This window comes from Dipteris shenzhenensis, chromosome 7, assembly GCF_047967505.1.
Source record: "Dipteris shenzhenensis isolate YYH24624 ecotype China chromosome 7, Dip_SZ_1.0, whole genome shotgun sequence".
Lineage (NCBI taxonomy): Eukaryota > Viridiplantae > Streptophyta > Polypodiopsida > Gleicheniales > Dipteridaceae > Dipteris > Dipteris shenzhenensis.
The window spans coordinates 58,501,403-58,521,545 of record NC_141602.1 but is presented as its reverse complement, the minus strand read 5'-3'; the positions used below and the strand labels follow the sequence as shown (position 1 = coordinate 58,521,545).

Sequence of the window (20,143 nt, the reverse complement as noted above, 5' to 3'; positions counted from 1 at the left end):
TTGCCTCTGCCCTACAAGTAAAGAAGTGGGTTCATAAACGTCAAGTAAAGACTTCACTTCTGTTGGTTACGGCAGTAGAGGAGACACCAACAAAGGATCCTCCTGAATACCTCAACCAACCTTTTTTCCAGCCCAACCTGAATATTTTTCCGCAAGAATTGCCAAAGCAGTTACCGCCTCGACGACCAGTGGATCACCCAATCGAACTTATTCCTGACAGTAATCCACTGTCGAAACCTCCTTATCGGGTTTCTTACACTCAAAATGAAGAAATCCAAAGACAGGTGACCGAACTACTCGACAAAGGTCACATTCGGCCCAGTCGCAACCCTTTCGGATCTCCTGTACTACTTGTGGAAACAAAGAATAAGTCAATGCGCCTCTGCATCGACTATCGAGCCCTCAACAAGCTCACTATCAAAAACAATTATCCATTGCCTCGCATCGATGACCTCTTCGATCAACTTCTACACGCAACACAATTCTCAAAGATTAATCTTCGTTCAGGTTATCATCAAATTCGCATACGAGAAGGCGATGAGTACAAGACAGCTTTTCGAACAAAGTATGGACACTATGAATGTTTGGTCATGCCTTTTGGGTTAAACAATGCCCCGGCCACATTCATGACACTAATGAACGACATCTTCAGGCCTTTCCTTGATAAGTTCGTCCTCGTTTACCTCGATGACATCCTCGTTTTCAGCAGATCCCTACATGAGCACAAACAACATCTTCACCAAGTTTTTGAAGTTCTCCGCACAAATTCTCTCTACATCAACATTGAGAAGAGTGAGTTCTTCAAGACCCAACTCGAATATTTGGGACATGTTATTTCAGCTCAAGGCATCTCTGTGGATCCCAAGAAGATCGAGGTAATCCGAAACTGGCCTACTCCTAAGAATGTTCATGATGTCCGCTCTTTTCTCGGATTGGCAAACTTCTACCATACAAAGGTCTATCAGTTTTCCGAAATCGCAACTCCTATGTCCGAATTATTGAAAAGCACAGCAATTTTTCAATGGCTTCCCAAAACAGAGTATAGTTTCCAACAACTCAAGCAAGCACTCACTACCACACCAGTTATGGCTATTGCTGACCCAAACCTTCCATTTGAGGTCATGACCGACGCTTTCGACATCACTACAGGAGCAGTCTTGATGCAAGAAGGCAGAGTTATTGCTTTTTACAACCATAAACATTCCGATATCCAAACCCAATACCTGGTTTATGATAAGGAGTTTCTTGCCGTTGTACATGCTTATCGGTCTTGGAAACATTATCTCATGGGAGCCGACTCGGTGGTCAAGACAGACCATCACTCTCTAAAGTATATCTTTACTCAGCCATTCATGAACGCTCGACAAGCACACTGGGTTGAGTTTCTGGCCAACTTTCACATAATCATTGAGTACATCCCAGGACTACGCAATGTAGTTGCAGATGCTCTCAGCAGGTTAACTCTAGCATCAGCTATGGTAATCTCTACATTATCTGTGGATGTTCCGAATTCATTCAAAGGGAAGTATTTCAATGATAAAGGCTTTGGCACAGCAGTACAAGTTCTTTCAAAAGATCAACCTTCGACTTCCGAACAAAAGATTTTCTCATCCTATTCTTATACGGACGACCTTCTGTATTATCAAGATCGTGTCTGTGTACCACATGACAAGGATGTTCGACGTCTTTTGTTAAAAGAGCATCATGTAGTTCCTTATGCTGCCCATCCAAGCATCAACAAGACTTATAGGTTACTCAATGCAACATACTACTGGCCTCAGATGAAAAGCGACGTCATCAAAATGGTTACATCTTGCTTATCTTGTCAACAGATGAAAGCAAGCCGACGACTTCCAGCAGGACTTCTTCAGCCTCTTCTAGTTCCAACTGAAACGTGGGAAAGTATTTCCATGGATTTCATTACAACACTACCACGATCCTCCCGAGGTAACACTCAGATTATGGTAATTGTTGATCGATTGTCCAAAATAGCACACTTTGTTGCTTGCAAAAGAATTGCACACGCTCCGGACATCGCCAAACTCTTCATACAACACATCTTCTGATACCATGGATTGCCCAAGAATATCGTATCCGACAGAAATCCTAAGTTTACCAGTCACTTTTGGATTTCACTGTTCGAATCTTTGAAGTTTGGGTATAACTCTACTGTTTAGTTCAGCCCGAAAGAGTCAACCAAGTTCTGGAAGAAATGCTTCGACATTCTATTCAGTCACGCCTAGCAGCTTGGGAAGAGTATCTACCACTCCTTGAGTTTGCTTATGATAACTCTTTCCATAGTGCCATCAGCATGACTCCATTCCAAGCAGCTTATGGACACACTCCGATTGTACCAACGAATTTTGTACTTCAACATCGAGTGCCCCTAGCTGATCAACTGGTTCAAGAAATGCAAGACATTCTACTCCAAGTCAAGGATCATATGCGAAAAGCGCAAGAGCAGTATCAACGGTCTACCAACAAACATAGACGTCACCTGGAATTTGACACTGGTAACATGGTGCTATTATTTGTAGCCCCACATCGCTATAAGACGGTTAAGTCTGTGTTTCCTAAGTTGCGACCAAGATACTATGGACCTTTCCGGATCGTCAAGAAAAATTCACCTTTAAGTTACAAATTGGAATTACCACCATCATGGGGTAAAATCCATCCGACATTTCATATTTCTTGGCTAAAGACTTACATTCCAGGCGATGAAGCAGTTCCTCCTGCAGGTGATTATGTCCGGGAAATCGAAGACGATTATGTTCTCCTTATTCCTGAGCGTATTCTGGACCATGACAGCAGTACCATGAAGACTTACTGCAGTACCATGACATTTTACAGCAGTATTTTCAGAATTTACCATGATATTTTCTACATCAATTCATTATCTCCACCAGGGTCTTATTTTGAGTGAGAAAGGATGTCACGATCTGTGACGTATTCCTTTCTCTATATCTTAGACTTATGGATGGTTTGATGAATGGACACTTGTGGAAGGGTATGCCCTTTCGACAGGACACTTCCTATGAGGCACAACCCTTCACAAGAGACATTCTATGGAGGAGACACTCCTATTGTAATGTACCCTCTCTTCAAGGGTCACACCCTTCACAAGGAATACACACCTCTTCATGCACACACACTTTGGAGTACACACCTTTTCATGTGTGACTCTTCACTCTCTACATAAGAGAGGCCCAACTGTATGGATAACAACTACAGATACTCAAGCAATACAAATATTCCGTGTTCTCTGCTATTTCAGTCTCCTTTCTGTTCCTTAGCACATTCCTAAATATAGTAAATCTAGGATTTCTTACATAACTTGCACTGGATTCCCTTGGAATATTTAATCAGCATCAAAAGCTCTACCTAGCTTTTCAGTTTTTATCCCTAATCTCAGGGCTAAATCTTCAGATATGAAATTGTCTGTAGACCCTAGATCAAATAGGATTAATGCTTGCTGATCTATTATCTTTCCCCATGATAGCAAAAGCTCTTTTTCCTTTGAGTCTCAGGTACTCCCCAAAACATCTGGGACTGCTTCCACCATTGGCCTCGGTGGTACTTGTGGCTTTTTCTGCTCCTTAGAACCCGAAGGCTTCTCAGGGCACTGGGCAGCTATATGCCCCTCTTTCCCACATTTAAAGCATTTCCCATTTCTGCGAAATTCAACTATCTGTTCAGGAGTCAATGGGGATTTTCCTTTATATGACTTTGAAAACTGAGTACCCCTCGGCTTCTGAGGCTAAAACCCTTTCTTTTCAACCTTGGGATACTCTTTCTTTTCTGATTTTGAAAAATCAGTTTTCTTTCTTTCAACACATCCTGCATGCAAGGATAGTACCGTGGATGGATCTTGTAGTGGCACAAGACTAGCTACTGAAGCTGAATGCATAAGGTTTTGAATGTTCTTTGCCCCCAAAGCATTTACTATTGCCTGAATTCTTGGATTGAGACCTACTCTATACTTTCTCATTTGGGTTCCTTTGGAGATCTTTTTGAAAGGTGCAACCTGCAAATAAGAAGGCTTTCTTGAAGTCCTTCCACCTCTTTGGGGCTGACCCATTTGTGGTCTGTGCACTCCACCATGCACTAGCTGTCGATGTCAAGTGCAAACTGACCATTCTTAACTTAGAGGATTCTAAAAACTTTTCTGTACCGAATGCAGCATCAAACTGCCTGATGAACTGCAATGCTTTCTCTGTATGACCATATTGTCCATTATAGGTCATAAACTTGACAGCTTTACCTCCCTCTTTGAATTCCTTGGTCTCTCTGGAAGACTTACTCTTCCTAGACTTCTTGTGTTTCCTTCTTTTCCTGGATGGTTTATCTGATAAAGAAAAAGATACAGAAGTCGAGCTCGAGGTAGACGGTGAAGGACTGGGAGATCGGTGATGATGCCTCGATCTCTTCCTGCTATGAGACCGTCCCCTATGAGATCTCTCTTTCTCTGGCTGTACACGAGAGTGTGCCTCTGGCATTGGCACATCATATGCTGCATTAGGCATAGCTTTTCCTTCAAACAAATGCTGAGCTCTTGGATCCCTTCTGAGATTCTCCATCTCCTGCATACGAGTGCGTACCATCTGCTCGAATTCTTGCTGATTTTGCTGCACACTTCTCTGTCTTGGATGTGCATCCCTATCTTGTGAATCCCACTGGATAGGTGATTGAGCCATTCTCTTATAACTCGTCTGAGATCTGCAAGTTTCTCACACACACTGTGTATGCAACTGATGTAAGCAGCCTTTGCTTTTCAGAGAGAAAATTACCTCAACAAGAGGTGTCTTGCATTCACAATCTATGCCAGTACCGGGCTGTCAACTCAAGGCATAAACTTAAAGCTGTGTGCCTCTTTTCTGGCTACTGCAAATGACTTCAAAAAGCATCTGTTTTTCCCTCTTTTCACTGCTCAAAGGCATGCATACTCTTTTTCTGCAAATCTCTGATTTTCTCTGATTTCTGCTTTTTCTGACAGTAAATACTCTCTCAGATAGGTGAAAACTGCTAGCAGAAACAGTCTCTGCAACTGTCTTCTTTTTTTTTCTTTTTTTTTCCTTTTTTTTTTGGGACAGTAACTGGATGAAGTAACCGGCTGGTTACACTAACCAGACTGACTGGTTCTGGTCTGGTTAGTCTGCAACTGGACTAACTGGACTGGTCACAGTCTGGTTACAGTGACCAGACTAGACGGGTTGGGTCGACTAACTGGACCTTTAACCAGTCCACTAACCAAGGTTGAGTTAGATTAACCCCTAGTCAGCCATGTCAACATCCATGTCACCTGTCGGAATGCCAGGTCGTCTCACACGTGCATGCCACGTCATCCCTGCATGTGGGTCTGCCACATCAGCTGGTGTCCTCACTGCCCCGTCACCTGCCACGTGTCAACTTGACACGTCAACATATGACACATCACTGCCACGTGCCAGGTCACACGTGTGCCACGTCAGCTGGCTACCTTTCCTGCCACGTGTCAGATCTGCTGAGCTGTCTGCCACGTCATCTGCTGCTTGGCTGCCACGCCAGTGCCTATGCAAGCCACGTGTACTCCTAGCTGGCACCCTGGCCACGTCAGCAAAAGCCACGTATGCCTAAGGTTTCAGACCTTGGCTGGCTGGGCAGCGTCACGCCAGCACCCTGGTCCCTTCAGCAACCCTTGCGCAAGGAAATGGTCGATGGAACCTACGAATCTCGTCGCTACTCGTCACGCCAACGCCATGCTACACTACGTCCTGCGTGGGGACCATGTGTGCCCGCGTGACAGCATCAGTAATCCCTCCTAGCCCTCCGCCCTGAGCGTCAAGCAATCGTCTGCTCCTCGTCTGCATACGACACCTGTCATATCAGTTATCGCCGGCGTATTCTCCTTCCTCTGCTGTCGTCGGACCTATGGCAGTGGAGCTCATTTACGCTATCAATAGCCACATTGTCGTATGTTCACTACTTGCATCAACTTCCAGACAGATAACTTTGTTGGCAGCTCTACACCAGCATGACGGAATTCATACACTATAACTTTAGTATTCCGTGTGACGCCGCCCGCCTTAGATTCTCACGTGCTAGTGATCAACACTACACCTTCAATTTTGGGCTTACGCTATACCGTCACTATTCTACGCCAAAGCCTGCACTCTTCAATCTTACTTGGATCGTCACTTCCTAGGAAGGAAATGAGACCTTACGCTCTGATACCAATGAAATCCTCCTCGTAAAAGACAGCAAAGACACTCTCATTTCTCTCCCTCTCTCAACAAATACACTAGGGCCCAGGACAATCGTCGAGCTGGACCCCCCCCAAGGTTTTTATTCATCAAAGAGAAAATCAAGTGCATGAGTTCAGCGTGGAAGCTGTTCATACAAATCCAAAACGTGAATGAATCATTACATGAGCTCTAAGGCTCCCCTTCTTAGCAACAAGCCACTTGTCCATTTCTACATTACTTTCCTAATTACATGCCACTAAGGGCAACTCTAGAGTCTTCGAAGCACTTGGTCACGCGAACCGCCTCCTAGACTCTTGTTAAGCTTCCGTAGCGCTTAGGAGAATAACCCTTCCTAGTACCTGCAACAATTAATTAAAGTGCACCACCATGGCACCCATTAATTGTTAGCGCTTTGCATGCAAATAACACAGACTAATTCGAGTCACGGTGGGCGTCCCCACTAAACACATGTGCACACATAACAAATATAAGAAATATATTTATTCTCTGGCTGACCGAAGTCAACGCTCTTGATCATAATTAAGGGGCTTTGACCAAGGGTCGAGGCCCCTTAATTATAGTCAGGTCTCTCCAACCGAAGTTGGCACAACTCTCCAACCGAAGTTGGCACATCTTGGTTAACCGTAGTTAACCCTCTTGGCGCATGCCAAGTCTCATTGACCGAAGTCAACACTCTCTGACCGTAGTCAGCTCTGTGGTTCTCTGGTTAACCGTAGTTAACCCCGACCGAAGTCAGGTTTACTTGACCAAAGTCAAGAATCTTTGACCGTAGTGAATTCTCTGACCATTAAAATAACTCTTTGACCATAATTAACACAAATGAAAAACTCTTGAATTATGATCAGATAAATGGTCAACTGTACTTTGACTTAGGATATTTACATTCTGGTTGCATCACTCTTGAAGAAGTACTTGGGACATTTTGAACAAGCACTTGAGGAATTACCTCACATGGATGAGGAAGGATAGGTTCAATACATTCCAGAGAAAATCATTGGTTTCAAGGACCATGTACTCAGGAATAAATCATATGTGGAATACTAGGGGCATTCCGGTTGACGAATCCTCTTGGCAGCCCTCATGTATTGTGAAGCACTACTCAGCTGATGCAGTAATTGGAATTTGGGAGGCTTTGAGCATCATCATTGCAGATGATCCAGTGCCATCTATGCTTCTCACTGTTTTCCTTTACTGCTTCAGTGACTTCTCAGAATTCGACGACAAATTCTTTTTGGATGTCGAGGACTGTAACAAAGGGGTTAGTTAAGTTAATGGTTTTGTAGTTAGTACTATATATTCTAGGCTGTTTAGGAGTTGCCACGTGCCTTAATCCTATAAACGGCCTGGCTGTCTCATTTGTACTCAGCTTTAGATCTAAACACTCTTATAACGCCAGATTGGATATCTACAGCAGAGCTCTTGGCTCAAGCTGAAATTCAATAAGGAATTAACCTTGACTTGTCCTTGTGCAGCCCCTCACAAGTCACTGTTGCAAGTCCATCCCCTGACTTACTTCTCCCCCAAATCTAAAGCTCCATGTTCATTTCAGAATTGTGATTGTAAGCTAATGAATGGAAGTGATCTAGCCTATGCAATCAACTCGCCCTCTGAATTATTCCTTTCTGCCCTAAGATTTGAAATAATCTAAACTAGGACTGTACAGTCAGCCAGAATTACTTGGAGCTAGCTAGAGTTAGGGCTAGTTCTGTTTCATAGGGCACCAAGGCCCTGCCGTAACAACTGACTGACCCTACGGTCTAGGTCGTCCCTTGTTAGGGCTGAGTCAAACAAACTTCTTAAGTCAGCTGTACAGCTGTACGGACCACTACATGGAACCACCTTGGACCAGGGGTGCGGACTAGCACCTTTGGAGACCCTGACTAGCAGCCAGGTATGCCGACTTGCTGCTCTTGTAACAGCCTATACATAGGCCCTTTGCAGGGGGTTCTCCCAGTCCTCTTGCCCACACACTCTGCTCGTAACCAGAGCTGCCCTGAAATTAACCTAAGGACAACAATGTGCTGCACATTTGGCAGCATGCTTGCTGCCCACGTAGCAGCTCCATTCCATCCCCCCACATTTGCTCATGTGGCACCAATGCCATGTGCCCACATGTCATCTTCTACAAACATCATGCTGTAAGAGAATTTGTAGGCTGGTTGTTCCAAGAGATTTTTTAGGCTATCAGTGCTGCTGCCTTTTTTCCCCTGATGTGTGCATAGGCTCGACACAATAGAAGCACGTGTTGTTCATTTTCTATTTCCCTTGTGGGACAGATTTTGCACAATCTTCCGTCCCTTGCCCCTTTCTACCTCTAGGTCATGAGCGTGGGTCCTCGTTTTGCACATTCAATGTGTTTTGAACGTCAATATATCCTCCCCGAGGTATCTTTTGCATTTCGTATCTGCCCATGGGGCTGATTTCTTGTTTATAAACTGCACTTTTGTCCCCAGGCCTTGCAGCAGCAAAAGCTGAATGCCACATTAGCAAGCAAGCAGCTGTTTTCAGACACAAAAGCTCAGAGAAGCAGAGAATAATTTGACAGCACTAAAGAGGGAAACAAAGTATACACTATAGGTGCAATGTGAAGCAAAATGCTCCTGAAAGAGCAGCCAGCAACTAGATGTGGTCTGTGTGCAGCCCTGGGACCACTCATGCATCCCAGATTGTCATGCGGCAACCATGGTCCAAGTGCCACAATGCATCTGTATGTCCACACATGAGCGTTCTTATAGATCCAACCTGTCACTAGGCCTGCAGAGACAGGGTTTATCGACATCCACTGGCGACAAAACCATGTAGGGGAAACCAGCAACCCAGTATAACAGAATCCAGGCTTGAGTGCATGAAGCTTATCCTGCATTGCTCAACAAAACCCTATAACTCCAATGAGATAGACAGGGGGCAAACTTTGGGGAGAAGGGAAGGGGGGCAAATATGAGAGACCTGTCCAGATCTCCTCGTAAGTGTACGCATGCATGTGTCTTTGTGCGTGTGGGGGGGGAGGGGGGCAGGGGAGAGAGAGAGAGAGAGAGAGAGAGAGAGAGAGAGAGAGACCTGTGCAAAACCCAGTTGTCATGCAGGTGCTTGACTCCTTCCAAAAGCTGAAGCATTAAACATTTCACCTCGCTCTGGCTAAACGGCTGCTTTATGGTTTCCATAAGTCCTTTCAAATCATGCTCCATGTATTCCATCACCATAAATATACTGTCAAGGTTGCTACCTACCACCACCTCCTTTACATCCACAATAGATGGATGATGAATTGAAAGCAATACATTTATTTCCCTGAGAGAAGTCATTGGAAAGCCTTCCCTCTCTTTCTCCATTTTTACTTTCTTAAGAGCAACAATCTCTCCCGTTTTCTTGTCCCGAGCTCTGTAAACCACACCATACGTGCCTTCATCTATCTTATTCAACCTCTCGAACTCATCTACACTCCTACAACCTTGCAGCATATTAATTGTCCGCTGTGGTGGGGCAGGAGGTAAAGAGGGTTCTTCTTCCTCCTCTGAGTCCACTTCAGGACGTTCTTCTTCACCCTCATGATGCTCATCTTCATCAAGGTCCATAAGCTCCCTCTCATTCAATTCCCTCTCATATTGCTCATCCAGTCTGACCTCATGATCCTTCCCTGAAGAACTTCCAGCAGCCGCCCCAGGTAAAGTTTCAGATTTATCTTTGATGTACTCTCCTGACTCAGGTGATATACTAAGGTCACTACCCTGCCTGCCTCCCTCCTCGTCTGAGGATACAGGACCTTCATCGCTCCCTGAACTTAAAGATTGCCGGGCCTTTGCTTTTCCACTGCTGATATATGGTGACTTTGGGGAAACATTCTTCTCTGCCCAGCGAGAAGCAGCAATATTGATACGCGGTGCAGTATCTGTATTATCATCTTGCATGGGGCTATGGAAAAGTTGTCCCTGTTCTGGTTCATCCTGAGAAAGGGGAGATTTGCTATGAGAGTCTCGCGCCTGTACATTTTGTTGGTCTGTATCCATCTCTGCATCATATGGTGAGAATTGAAGATGCTCAGGAGAAAAAGGGGAGGGGGCTGACATCGTAAAACCAAGAGGCGAGGGTGATAGAGATTTGTTCCCCGAAGAAGCCTTTGCTCCAGAGAGAGAGAGAGGCCTTGACACACAGGCACTGACCACGGCACTAGGAGGCGTAGAATTGGGTCCAGAGGAACCTGCCGCAGGAGTCTCAAGGGTAACACCTGTTGGGGGAGTGGAAAGCTGAGCAGCAGTGTGACGGTGAGGGGTGTGGCGCTTGGGAGTGGGGAGGGAGGGTAAAGCTGGAGGTGGAGGCAAAGGTAGAGGAAACGGCGAGGATGGCAAACCTGCGGGGGGCGGTGGCAAAGGGGGTGAGGTTGCTGGGCGTGGTTTTGCAGGACTCACCCTAAGAGAAGAACCCACATAGCTAGAGCCTTTCTGAGAGGGTTTTTCATCAAGGTCCCAGACAATGGGGGAGTATTTCCTCTTCTTCTTTGGTGCTGGGCTGGAATTGTCCCCTTTTCCCACATCAGCTTCACTTCCTTGATGCTGTGAACGCCTGGATGATTTAGAAGAGGATTGCCCTGCTACAGCTCCTTCCAGCACATCTTCATTCCCCCCATCAACTTCATGCTGTGAACGACTAGATGACTTACGTGAGGGTTGGCCTGCTACAGCTCCTTCTCCCGCGTCCCCGGACCTGCTGCCACTCGACAGCTCCCCAGGCTCCCTTTCTGTATCCTGTCCTGCACCTGGAGACTTGCGTCGATCCTGGCCCGAAAGCGTGCTTCCACTGTTGAGGGAATCCTCGCTAGAAGGAGGAGAAATGGATCCAAACACCCCAAGCGAGGCTCCTTTCGTTGCCGCGCTCCAAGAAGGCCTCTCCAATGGACTCACACGACGATTTGTTTCTTCTTCGCCATGCCAAGCTCTTCCCAACCTAGCCGTCCTCTCCGCAGCTACTCCATCCCTGTCCCTGTTCCTCTCCCTCTCTCGATCTCTGTCACGATACCTCTCCCCTTCTCTATCACGTTGCCGCTCCCTTTCCTTATCATTGCTGTAGGACTCTCGCAAATGCTCTCGCTCATAGTCTCTTTCCCGGTAGCTGTAGTCACGATCGCGAGGAGCCTCTCGGTCAGAAAAATAAGACGAGGAATTGGAGCTTACCCTAGAACGAGATGAGGGCAAAGGCTGCGAATGATGCCGACCTGAGGCCATAAGCTCGGCTACTCCAACAGATGAGCTCCACAGAGGCAAGCCTCCTCCCAAATCTCTGCTTGGATGGTTGGTATCTGCGGATTCGAAATTCTCAAATTGGATAGACGGTCTTCCCAGCAAAATGCTTGATCATGTTCATAGGCACAAGTACCGAATGGGCGCCTGGCGGCAACTCGCGGTCGTCTGACAGTGGTGACACATGGCGTGAGTCACGGCCGTCAACACAGTTGTTACACATAACAGTGCATACAATGATCTATGGATGTTCATGCGGCGCGTTTTCAAGATTAAGATCTCCATCAGATGGCTCGTGAGCATCACCTCGTCAGATCTTCGGTCAATCTACCGGCCAAGATTGTAGGCACCGACAATGCGCAAGAGTTCTGTGGCATGCTCGTGTTGTGGAGCTCTGAATCTTTATTATTTGACCGGAAGATGGAATGTACATGGTTGCATCCTTTACCATTATGAAAGGGGATGGCCAGGATCGACACTTTGCAGACTCCGTTGTTGACAGTGTTGTGTGGAGCCCCTGTCCCCACATCCTTCCACATTCAATGCCCAAATACCTTCAAAGCTCTATGTGGAGAAACATTGCATCGATGGCTGCCACATCATCTCCTCCCTCTGAGAGGTATGGGGTACCCTTGAGCACCCGAACCATCCTCAAAAGCGGGTGCAGTAGGTCTCCTCACTACATGTTTGCTATGGGGACAGTGCCCTAGCTAGTCTTGGGGGGGGCTATGGGGGAGAACTCTAAGAGCCTAAACCCACCACTAGTTTGGCAACACTACTTAAGGCTCTTAATGGAGTGTTCACATAAGTGTGCATTCCCATTGGCATTTAGAGAGTCAACTTAAATCTCTTAATGGCTTTTAAAAAATGCTTATAAATTTACCCTTGTAGAAATTTAAGGTTAAGGGTGAGCAATGGCAATGCCACTTAAACAAGATTATTGTCAAGGAATTTTCATGGTCAAGGTCAACTCAAAACTATACAACATGCATAAGGCAAGGTATTGATGCAATATGTCGTTCTCTTGTGTGAGGAAACTCAACAAACGAGCAAACAAAGAGAAACTGCATCTCAAACATGCCCATGCTTGGGTAGTTGGTGAGTCATCTACAGAAGGAGTCAAAGTCGTTCTTCTCCTCAGTGTGGTTCTCAAATGGAAGATGTCATGCTAAACACAAGATAGCAACAGGATCATCAACCGTCTTTCAAAGGAGAAGGAGCCAAGGAGTGAAGGAGTGGGAGTAGCCAGTTGCCTTCTAGCTGGGAAGGAGGATAGAAGCGTTCAAGTTATTGAAAGGAAGGAGTGAAGAGAGGGGAGGACAAAGGGAAGGTGTGTACATGTCATACGGATATCACTAGACTCTTGAGAGAGGGGAGAAGTTTGAGAAAGGATCCCATGTATTAGGGATAATAAACAAGGCTAGGATTTGCAAGGGTCATACCACCAACCTTTAAGGCATTTGGCCTTAGGCCCACTGGAGTCCCCACGCCTTGGAAGTGGTGTTGGAGATACATGACACACCAGGTAAAAAGGAGTAATTAAGACAAACTAATCCACCATTGTGTAGTACAGTGAAAAGAATCATGCAATCTTTCTCTTATCACACTTTACCGTAGGTGATTTTTGTACATTAGATGCTCTTGTAAGCTCAATGCTCACAAGGGGTAAGTGTATATAGGAGACCTCAAGAAGAAGTGCACTTTGAAGGACATGCTAATGAGCTACCAATCCATAAAGGACATCCTAAATGAGCTATCAATCCATAAGGTATCAAGTGCTTGATTGTGCGAGGGTTAATCCCTACCACCTAAAAAGAAAGAAGGACATATTATCTTAATCTAAGCTTGTATGTAGAATCCTGGACAAGACAATATGCACACACACACATGTGTGTGCGTGCGTACGTGCATGCATGTGTGTGTGTGTGTGTGTGTGTGTTTAATATTAAGATTGGAACCCCTCAACAAGGTCCAAGAATATATGAACAACATTTTTACATCAAATGATATATGAAGAACGTATTACTAGAGACAAAAATACGGTTGAATCCTAAAAAGAGAATATTTCTAGGATTATAAAGAAAATTTCCATGGCAGAACCTTTGCACTACACTTCAACTAGCAACACTGATACCTACCACCATCCAACAAGCTTAAGTTAAGATAGCTTAAACCAGAAGAGAAGACAGGTATCATAGCATTATTGGACTTGTTATCGATGTTCAAAATATAAAGTAAAAGATTAGACCACGAAAAATAAAAAGATTAGGATTAGTAAAATTCCTTAATCGTCAATCCTCACACACATTAAATATCCCTTTATAAAGGTATAGCCATATTAAAAAGCTACTACCATTAGAAATATATAGGCATATACTTTTTTATAATAACAAATTTCCAACTTGGTAATGCCTTTTCTCTTTGAAATACTAACTTTCTAACAAACCCAATGAAAAAAGAATTTTAATAAGGAAAAAAAAACCCCCAAAAGGGCATGAGGTACTTGGACGGTATGCTCTTACCTTTAAAGATTTTGAGCATTCGATGCAGAAGTTCATGACTTATGAAGTCCACAATCCAAGTATATGGCCAGTTGACTACCGTGACTTTCTATGTTCCCCATAGCAAGGGTTCTATCCTCCAGTTGTGGAAGTCGATTCCCAAGAGCTTCTGAATCGTGGTCGTCCTTAAGCAAGGTCCCTGCCTTCAGGCTCCCACACTTGTGAGCCTTCTACTTGGGCTCTGATACCATGTTAGAAATGACCCAACAGAGGGTACGCCTAGCCGAAGACTGATAGAATAGCCCAAGAGCTCACATAGTGTGTGTGGGGTGTGGAATCACAAACTTCTTCAATTATGTGCATAGAATAGATGTACAGACTCATCAATAGACAATGAACCAGCCAGATATAGAAACCAATCTCTCTAACAGTAAGGATGCGACAATCTCTCCATTGCTTCAATAGTCAATTTATCAGGTTGATGTGAAAACTGCATTCTCAATGGGAATCTGCAAGAGGAGGTTTATATAATGCAGGCCCCAAGGTATTGTGGTATCAAGGGAGGAGCCTAAGGTCTTTATTTGGCTGATTTGGTTCTATCCTCATTATATTTACAAGTCAAAGTGTCATTGAGTCACGAAATATTCTAGGAAGTATTCTTATTAGGGGGTGGTCCTCATTCACACTCCATGTGGTGTTGCATATTGCTATATCCAGCTTTACTAAACCCAACTCCTTCCATGCACTACTTCTCTCCAATCTATAATCCCTTGGTAGAGAGATTACCACATGCAAAATGAAAAAGAGGCACAGGGCCCAAAGCTTAGTTGACTAACTAAGTGTACTAGATGAGATCAATAAATTTTTAGCCAATCATAAATTTTCATCATCTCTGCCCAATCTCCCAATAAAGCATGTCTACTTCAAAGGGCTCTCCAAATAGAAGAGAAATGGGAGTCATGCTTTAGCCAAACCTTTAGCAATAATCCTATAAGGCACATTGAGGGGGTCATGGTGTTGGAAAGCTCACCTCTCACATTGCCTTTTCCTATTCCTACCCCTGAAAAATTAAGGGTCACTTGCAAATTAAACCCTTTCACATAAATTCTTATTTCTTAACCAATAAGCAACAGTTAATAATATGCTATTTATCAATAAGCAACCATTTGTGTTTGACTGATTTTGTCACAAATAAAGGTCATGCGCTAATTGACATATGACCTGAATTTTACATGGTTTAATGCTTTTATCCCATTTTTTCCCTTTTTTCTTTATAGCCTCATGACTCATTAAAAGTCCCAAAAACACTTTTGTTGGAATTGGCTACAAAGAGAGTTAATCTTTTATCATAACAAGCCACGGGCTTTTCGACTTGTTAAATGTAATGCCAAAAGATGGCAATTACAATATATCAATTCTTGCATTTGATTGTCAGGAATGTGTGTGTGTGTGTGTGTGTGTACTCGCCCTTATCCCATGGTGGGCACAACACCATAATTGGAGTGATGGTAGACACCCCAATATGGGAAGTGCCTACCATTCTCCACAACCATATAAAGTTCTTTATATAGAATCATACCTTCAAGGAGTTCAACTAGTTTTGGTATTTTAAGTAGCGCTCCAGGAAACTCCGAGGACGTTAGCAAATGTCATATGAGGTGTAATAATTTTTGCTTTTTGAAACCATTGTTGGTCATAAAATTGACCATTTCTAAAATAGCCATAACAGCCTTGGCATTATTGTTGCATAGGTAGGAAATAAAAAAGATCTGGGAAAGGATCATTTTGTTGGCTTGACCAATAGGTCTATTAGATTGAAAGTGGATAAATCTGGATATAGGAAAAGGAAGTGCTTTTGTTTTATCAAACTTATCCACTATAAAGCTACCATCTCCCAAAATTTCAATAGAGAGATTCATAAAATTTGTGGATAGATTTATTACTTTATCTAACACACAAATGGATTTGTGAATGGTTTCCTTAATCTCAATGATAGGTAGCAGATAAATCCAAAAAGGATTATTTGGATCTCTGATAGCATTTGGATGAAGAAAATCTTTTATAAAATTGTTGTTAATACATAGAATATCATCAATGTATCTAAACACGTGATCAAAGAGTGGTAACAAGTTGATTCTGCCGAGCCTCATGAGCCTAAAAATGAAACAAGACTCATACCAAAAGAAATATAAATTGCACCATAATGGGGAGCACAAAAAACCCATTGGAATCCCTTTAACCTATTTCCAAACTCTATCACCACATTGTACAAAACAATGAGTGATAAGCCATGTTTGTAATAAGATCAATTTATCTTGGTCGAGGCAAATAGACCCTTGTATATTTGTCATATATTTAGACCACTTTGGTTTACCCCATGTTCCTTTTGACTCATTAAAATGTGTCAAGATGAAGGGATGCATGTATTTTTGCTTAAAGGTTAGAGTAATTGCTTTAGCAAGTATGGTAACTAATCCATCCTCCGCATATAGAGGTAAAGATTCATAACATTTTGCTATGTCTGCACAAAAAATAGAGTTGATTTTTGTTGATAGATTAAGAGATACCTCAATTATAGAATTGACTATCCATAATAAAGATGAATCTGTCTTTAAAAAGGTTTTAGCAATATAGGTTATGCTAGGTGCCCATTCCTTTAAAACATTCAATAATTGTGTATAAACTCTCATAAGAAGTTTTGCAAGGGAAGAATAGATGCAGTTATTAGCATTGGTAATCCATCTATCAGTTCCCTTTTGTGGTTTAAATATTGAACACAAGAATGGTAGATTATCATGAGATGGTGTCACACTAGGTAAAAGGTGAATTAAATCCCTAAAGAGTTTAGAGGCAACTTGTTTTGGGATGGTCCATGTACTTCCTTCCATGCATGGGTTGAAGTCGGACCCATTAAGTCTATGGCTAGCCATATCAGGTATCCATTGAATGCATTCAAATACCATAGTATTAGCACATTTGTTTGATCTTGAAATGTACAAATGTGATTTTATCCACTCAATTTCATCCAAAACATCCTTGTTGTCTAACCAAAATTCATATTTCTTGAATTTTTAATATTGAAAGTTTTAAGTTGGTCAGCACAATCCTTTAAGAAAGATGACATAGCTGATTGTTTATTGACTAAGTTGCATTTCACCACAATAAATCCATCAAAAATTTACTTAGGGACTTAAGGGCTATAGAAAAAATACAAGGTTTACAAGGGATGTATTCCCCCGTCCACTTCCATAGTAAACCTTTTAAATCGTTTAAATGTAGAGCATTTAACACTTATCTTCGTCCTTTTCCCATGAAAAAGTATGGAATACCTCTTTTGAGTTAAGAAGTATCCCACTTATTGGTTTATCATACTTGCATCCAAAGATGAGATTGGAAAGTATAATAGTTGAACTCGGATAGAATTTATTAAAACAAGATACCAGATTATCCCTAAGAGATTGTGGGGGTTAAAGATCACTGTGCCTTTACCCCGGTTATGTACAATACTAAAACACATATATAAATGAATGAAAAAAGAAGATTAGGGTGGTTCTACACCCACCAAAACTTGTGTGGCTCTCTGTTTCTCTCTCTCCCTCTTCCGTTCTTGCTTCCGTTGAGAGCACTCTCAATTGGTATCAGAGCTCGGGTGATCTAGCTGAGCGTGCGTAAATGCTTGAAGCTCAGTAGCTCTATGGGAGGAAGGAGAAGCTCTGTGGGAAGCTTTGTGGGTGACTTTACTTGCATCCAAGTGTGTAGAGACCTTGGAGGAACCTTTGGAAAAGTCACTTTGGTTTTGCGAAGTGGTTTTGAGAGCCTGTTAAGTGTTTTCAAAGAAAAAGTCATTTTTTGAGCTTTTCCCTGTTCCGTTCGATGACAGAGACTCCATATTGACTTGTAGAGGCAACTATTGCTTGCTTTGGGTGTCCACTTCACTTCAAGAGCTTGGAAACACCTTCATTCTTGAATCTGGGATCATTTCATTGGATTTGTGACTCACTGTGTCAGTTTCTGCGTTTTTTAGCTCGGGTGTTGGAACTCAAGTTTGGAGCAACCATTTGCAGATCTGTAAGTTCCGGTGGACTCAGGAGGTCCTAAAACTTCTATGTTGCTCATCATTCCCACTACGGTGGAGTTTACAAATAGCTCTATTTTCAAAAACGTTTTTCAATCCGTGTGTTGGACCTAGTGATTGAGACCACAGTTTTCAAAACCATCTATCCCATTGCGTTCCGGACACCCAAAAACCCCTACCTGTCAGTTCTTACATGATTTGGTGGAGGATTTTTAGAGTTATAGATCTCTATGTATTCGATTTCGTCTCTCTGTTATGCATTTTTCATTCTAAGGTTTTGAAACCTTAGATTTATGCATGGCAGTGAAAAAGTGTTGACTCCCATTTCTCACTCATCGGTTGGGATTTTGGAGTTCCGACAGAAGAGAGATATTTGCAGATTTTCTTGCTGAGTCCGATTATGCAATGGTGCCCATGTTTTGAGGCATCTCAGGTTCTATTTTCAGTAGCGGTCATTATCGTGGGACTATGATTTCTTAAGCATACCTTATGCAGATCACTCTGGTTATAGTTTGAGCAGTGTGCGCTCATTTGTGGTGTGCATTGGGTTGCAGTGGATGATTTATAGGCCATTTGGATGCATTGCAGTCCTTATTGGATGCGCTGATAGGCCCAAATTGCCTTGTGGGATGCTATTTTTATGGACGCTTTGCACATGGATGCTATTTTATGCTGAGGGACAGCTTTGACACATTGCAGGTGATGCACTGATAGTGTTATGCTCTCTTGGATGAGATATTATTGATGCATATGCCCATGGACAATGTTTATGCTTGAGCCATTTGGCACTTATTGGCATTTTGGATTGCCATTACAGTTGACATTGTCTTTTGGGCTAGATTTGCTCATATGGATGCATAGTACATGCACGTGAATCAACTGCATCTTTTGATGCTTTTGAGTTTTGGTGATATTTCAGTCTATTGTGGCATACACATTTGGGTGCACCTAGTATTTGGTGTGATTCTCTCTTGCATGCACTAGCATTTGGGATTTTGCTTTATTTGCATCATGGCATCCTCTTCCATGTCTGAAAAGGAGTTTTTCAGCATTAAAAAGTTTGATGGGACAAACTTTTCTTTGTGGAAAGAACAAATAAGGGATGTGCTTATTCAAAAGAAGCAGATTAAACCCTTGGCAGGGATTGAAGCTAAGCTTGCAAATATGTCTGAGGATGATTGGAATGAGATGGATGCATTAGCAAAGTCTACTATTAGACTTCATCTTGCAGAGTCAGTTTATTTCACAGTAGTAAATGAGCACACTACGGAAGATTTGTGGAAGAAACTATGTGCCACTTATGAGAAGGAAATTGCCTCTAATAAAGTTTACCTCATGAAGAGGTTGTTTGAGCTGCAGATGAAGGAAGGGGTCTCCATTGCTTCTCACTTGAATGAATTCAATATTATTTTCAGCCAGCTTCAGGCTCAGAAGATGAATTTTGACGCAGACTAAGGCAATATTTCTCTTATGTTCATTGCCATCATCATGGGATACCTTCCGTACAGCTGTCAATAACACTGCACCTGATGGAATACTGAAATTTGATGATGTTGTGGGTAGCTTGTTGGCCGAGGAGATTAGACGGAAGTCTATGGATGGCAACAAGCAGGATGCAGCCAAAGGGGCAAGATCACAGTTCAGGGGGAAGTCCCAAGAAAGAGGGAAGTCTCGTAGCAAATCCAGGGCACAGAACATTAAGTGTTACCACTGTGGCAAGAAGGGCCATATGAAAAAGGATTGCTACAAGCTGAAAAGAGAGCAAAAGGATAAGAAAAAGAATGCAAATTGGGGTGCAAATCAAAAGGAAGAGAGTCCAAGGGAGGACAAAGGAAAAGTGAAGATCGAGGAGATCAATGTAGTCACACATGATAGTGACAATGACGTTCTCTTCATGTCTAGTTTATCTGCAGAGTTGCTTACCACTTCAGATGATGCATATTCCTAGGATTGGATTTTGGATTCTAGTACTTCATTCCATGTTACTCCCCATAGGGAATGGTTCTCCACTTACGATAGTGGAAAGACAGGTTGTGTGCATCTTGGAAATGACTATGCATGTGATATAGTGGGAGTAGGTGACATAAAGTTTTC

At 43.1% G+C, this 20,143-nt stretch overlaps 1 protein-coding gene across 4 annotated transcripts in view; it reads right to left on the bottom strand.

The window, feature by feature from the left end:
• Window positions 1-11,912, bottom strand: part of LOC147900577 (uncharacterized) — a 36,422-nt gene extending 24,510 nt beyond the window's left edge. For all 4 annotated transcript variants that reach the window (XR_015541292.1, XR_015541291.1, XM_087376746.1 and 1 more), the window contains exon 1: window positions 9,300-11,912. Coding sequence is in view for 2 of the 4 variants with exons in the window: in XM_087376746.1 (XP_087232872.1) it covers window positions 9,300-11,458 (2,159 nt within the window). In the remaining 2 variants the exon portion in view is untranslated. The remainder of the gene's footprint in view (window positions 1-9,299) is intronic.
• Window positions 11,913-20,143: the final 8,231 nt, after the last annotated feature.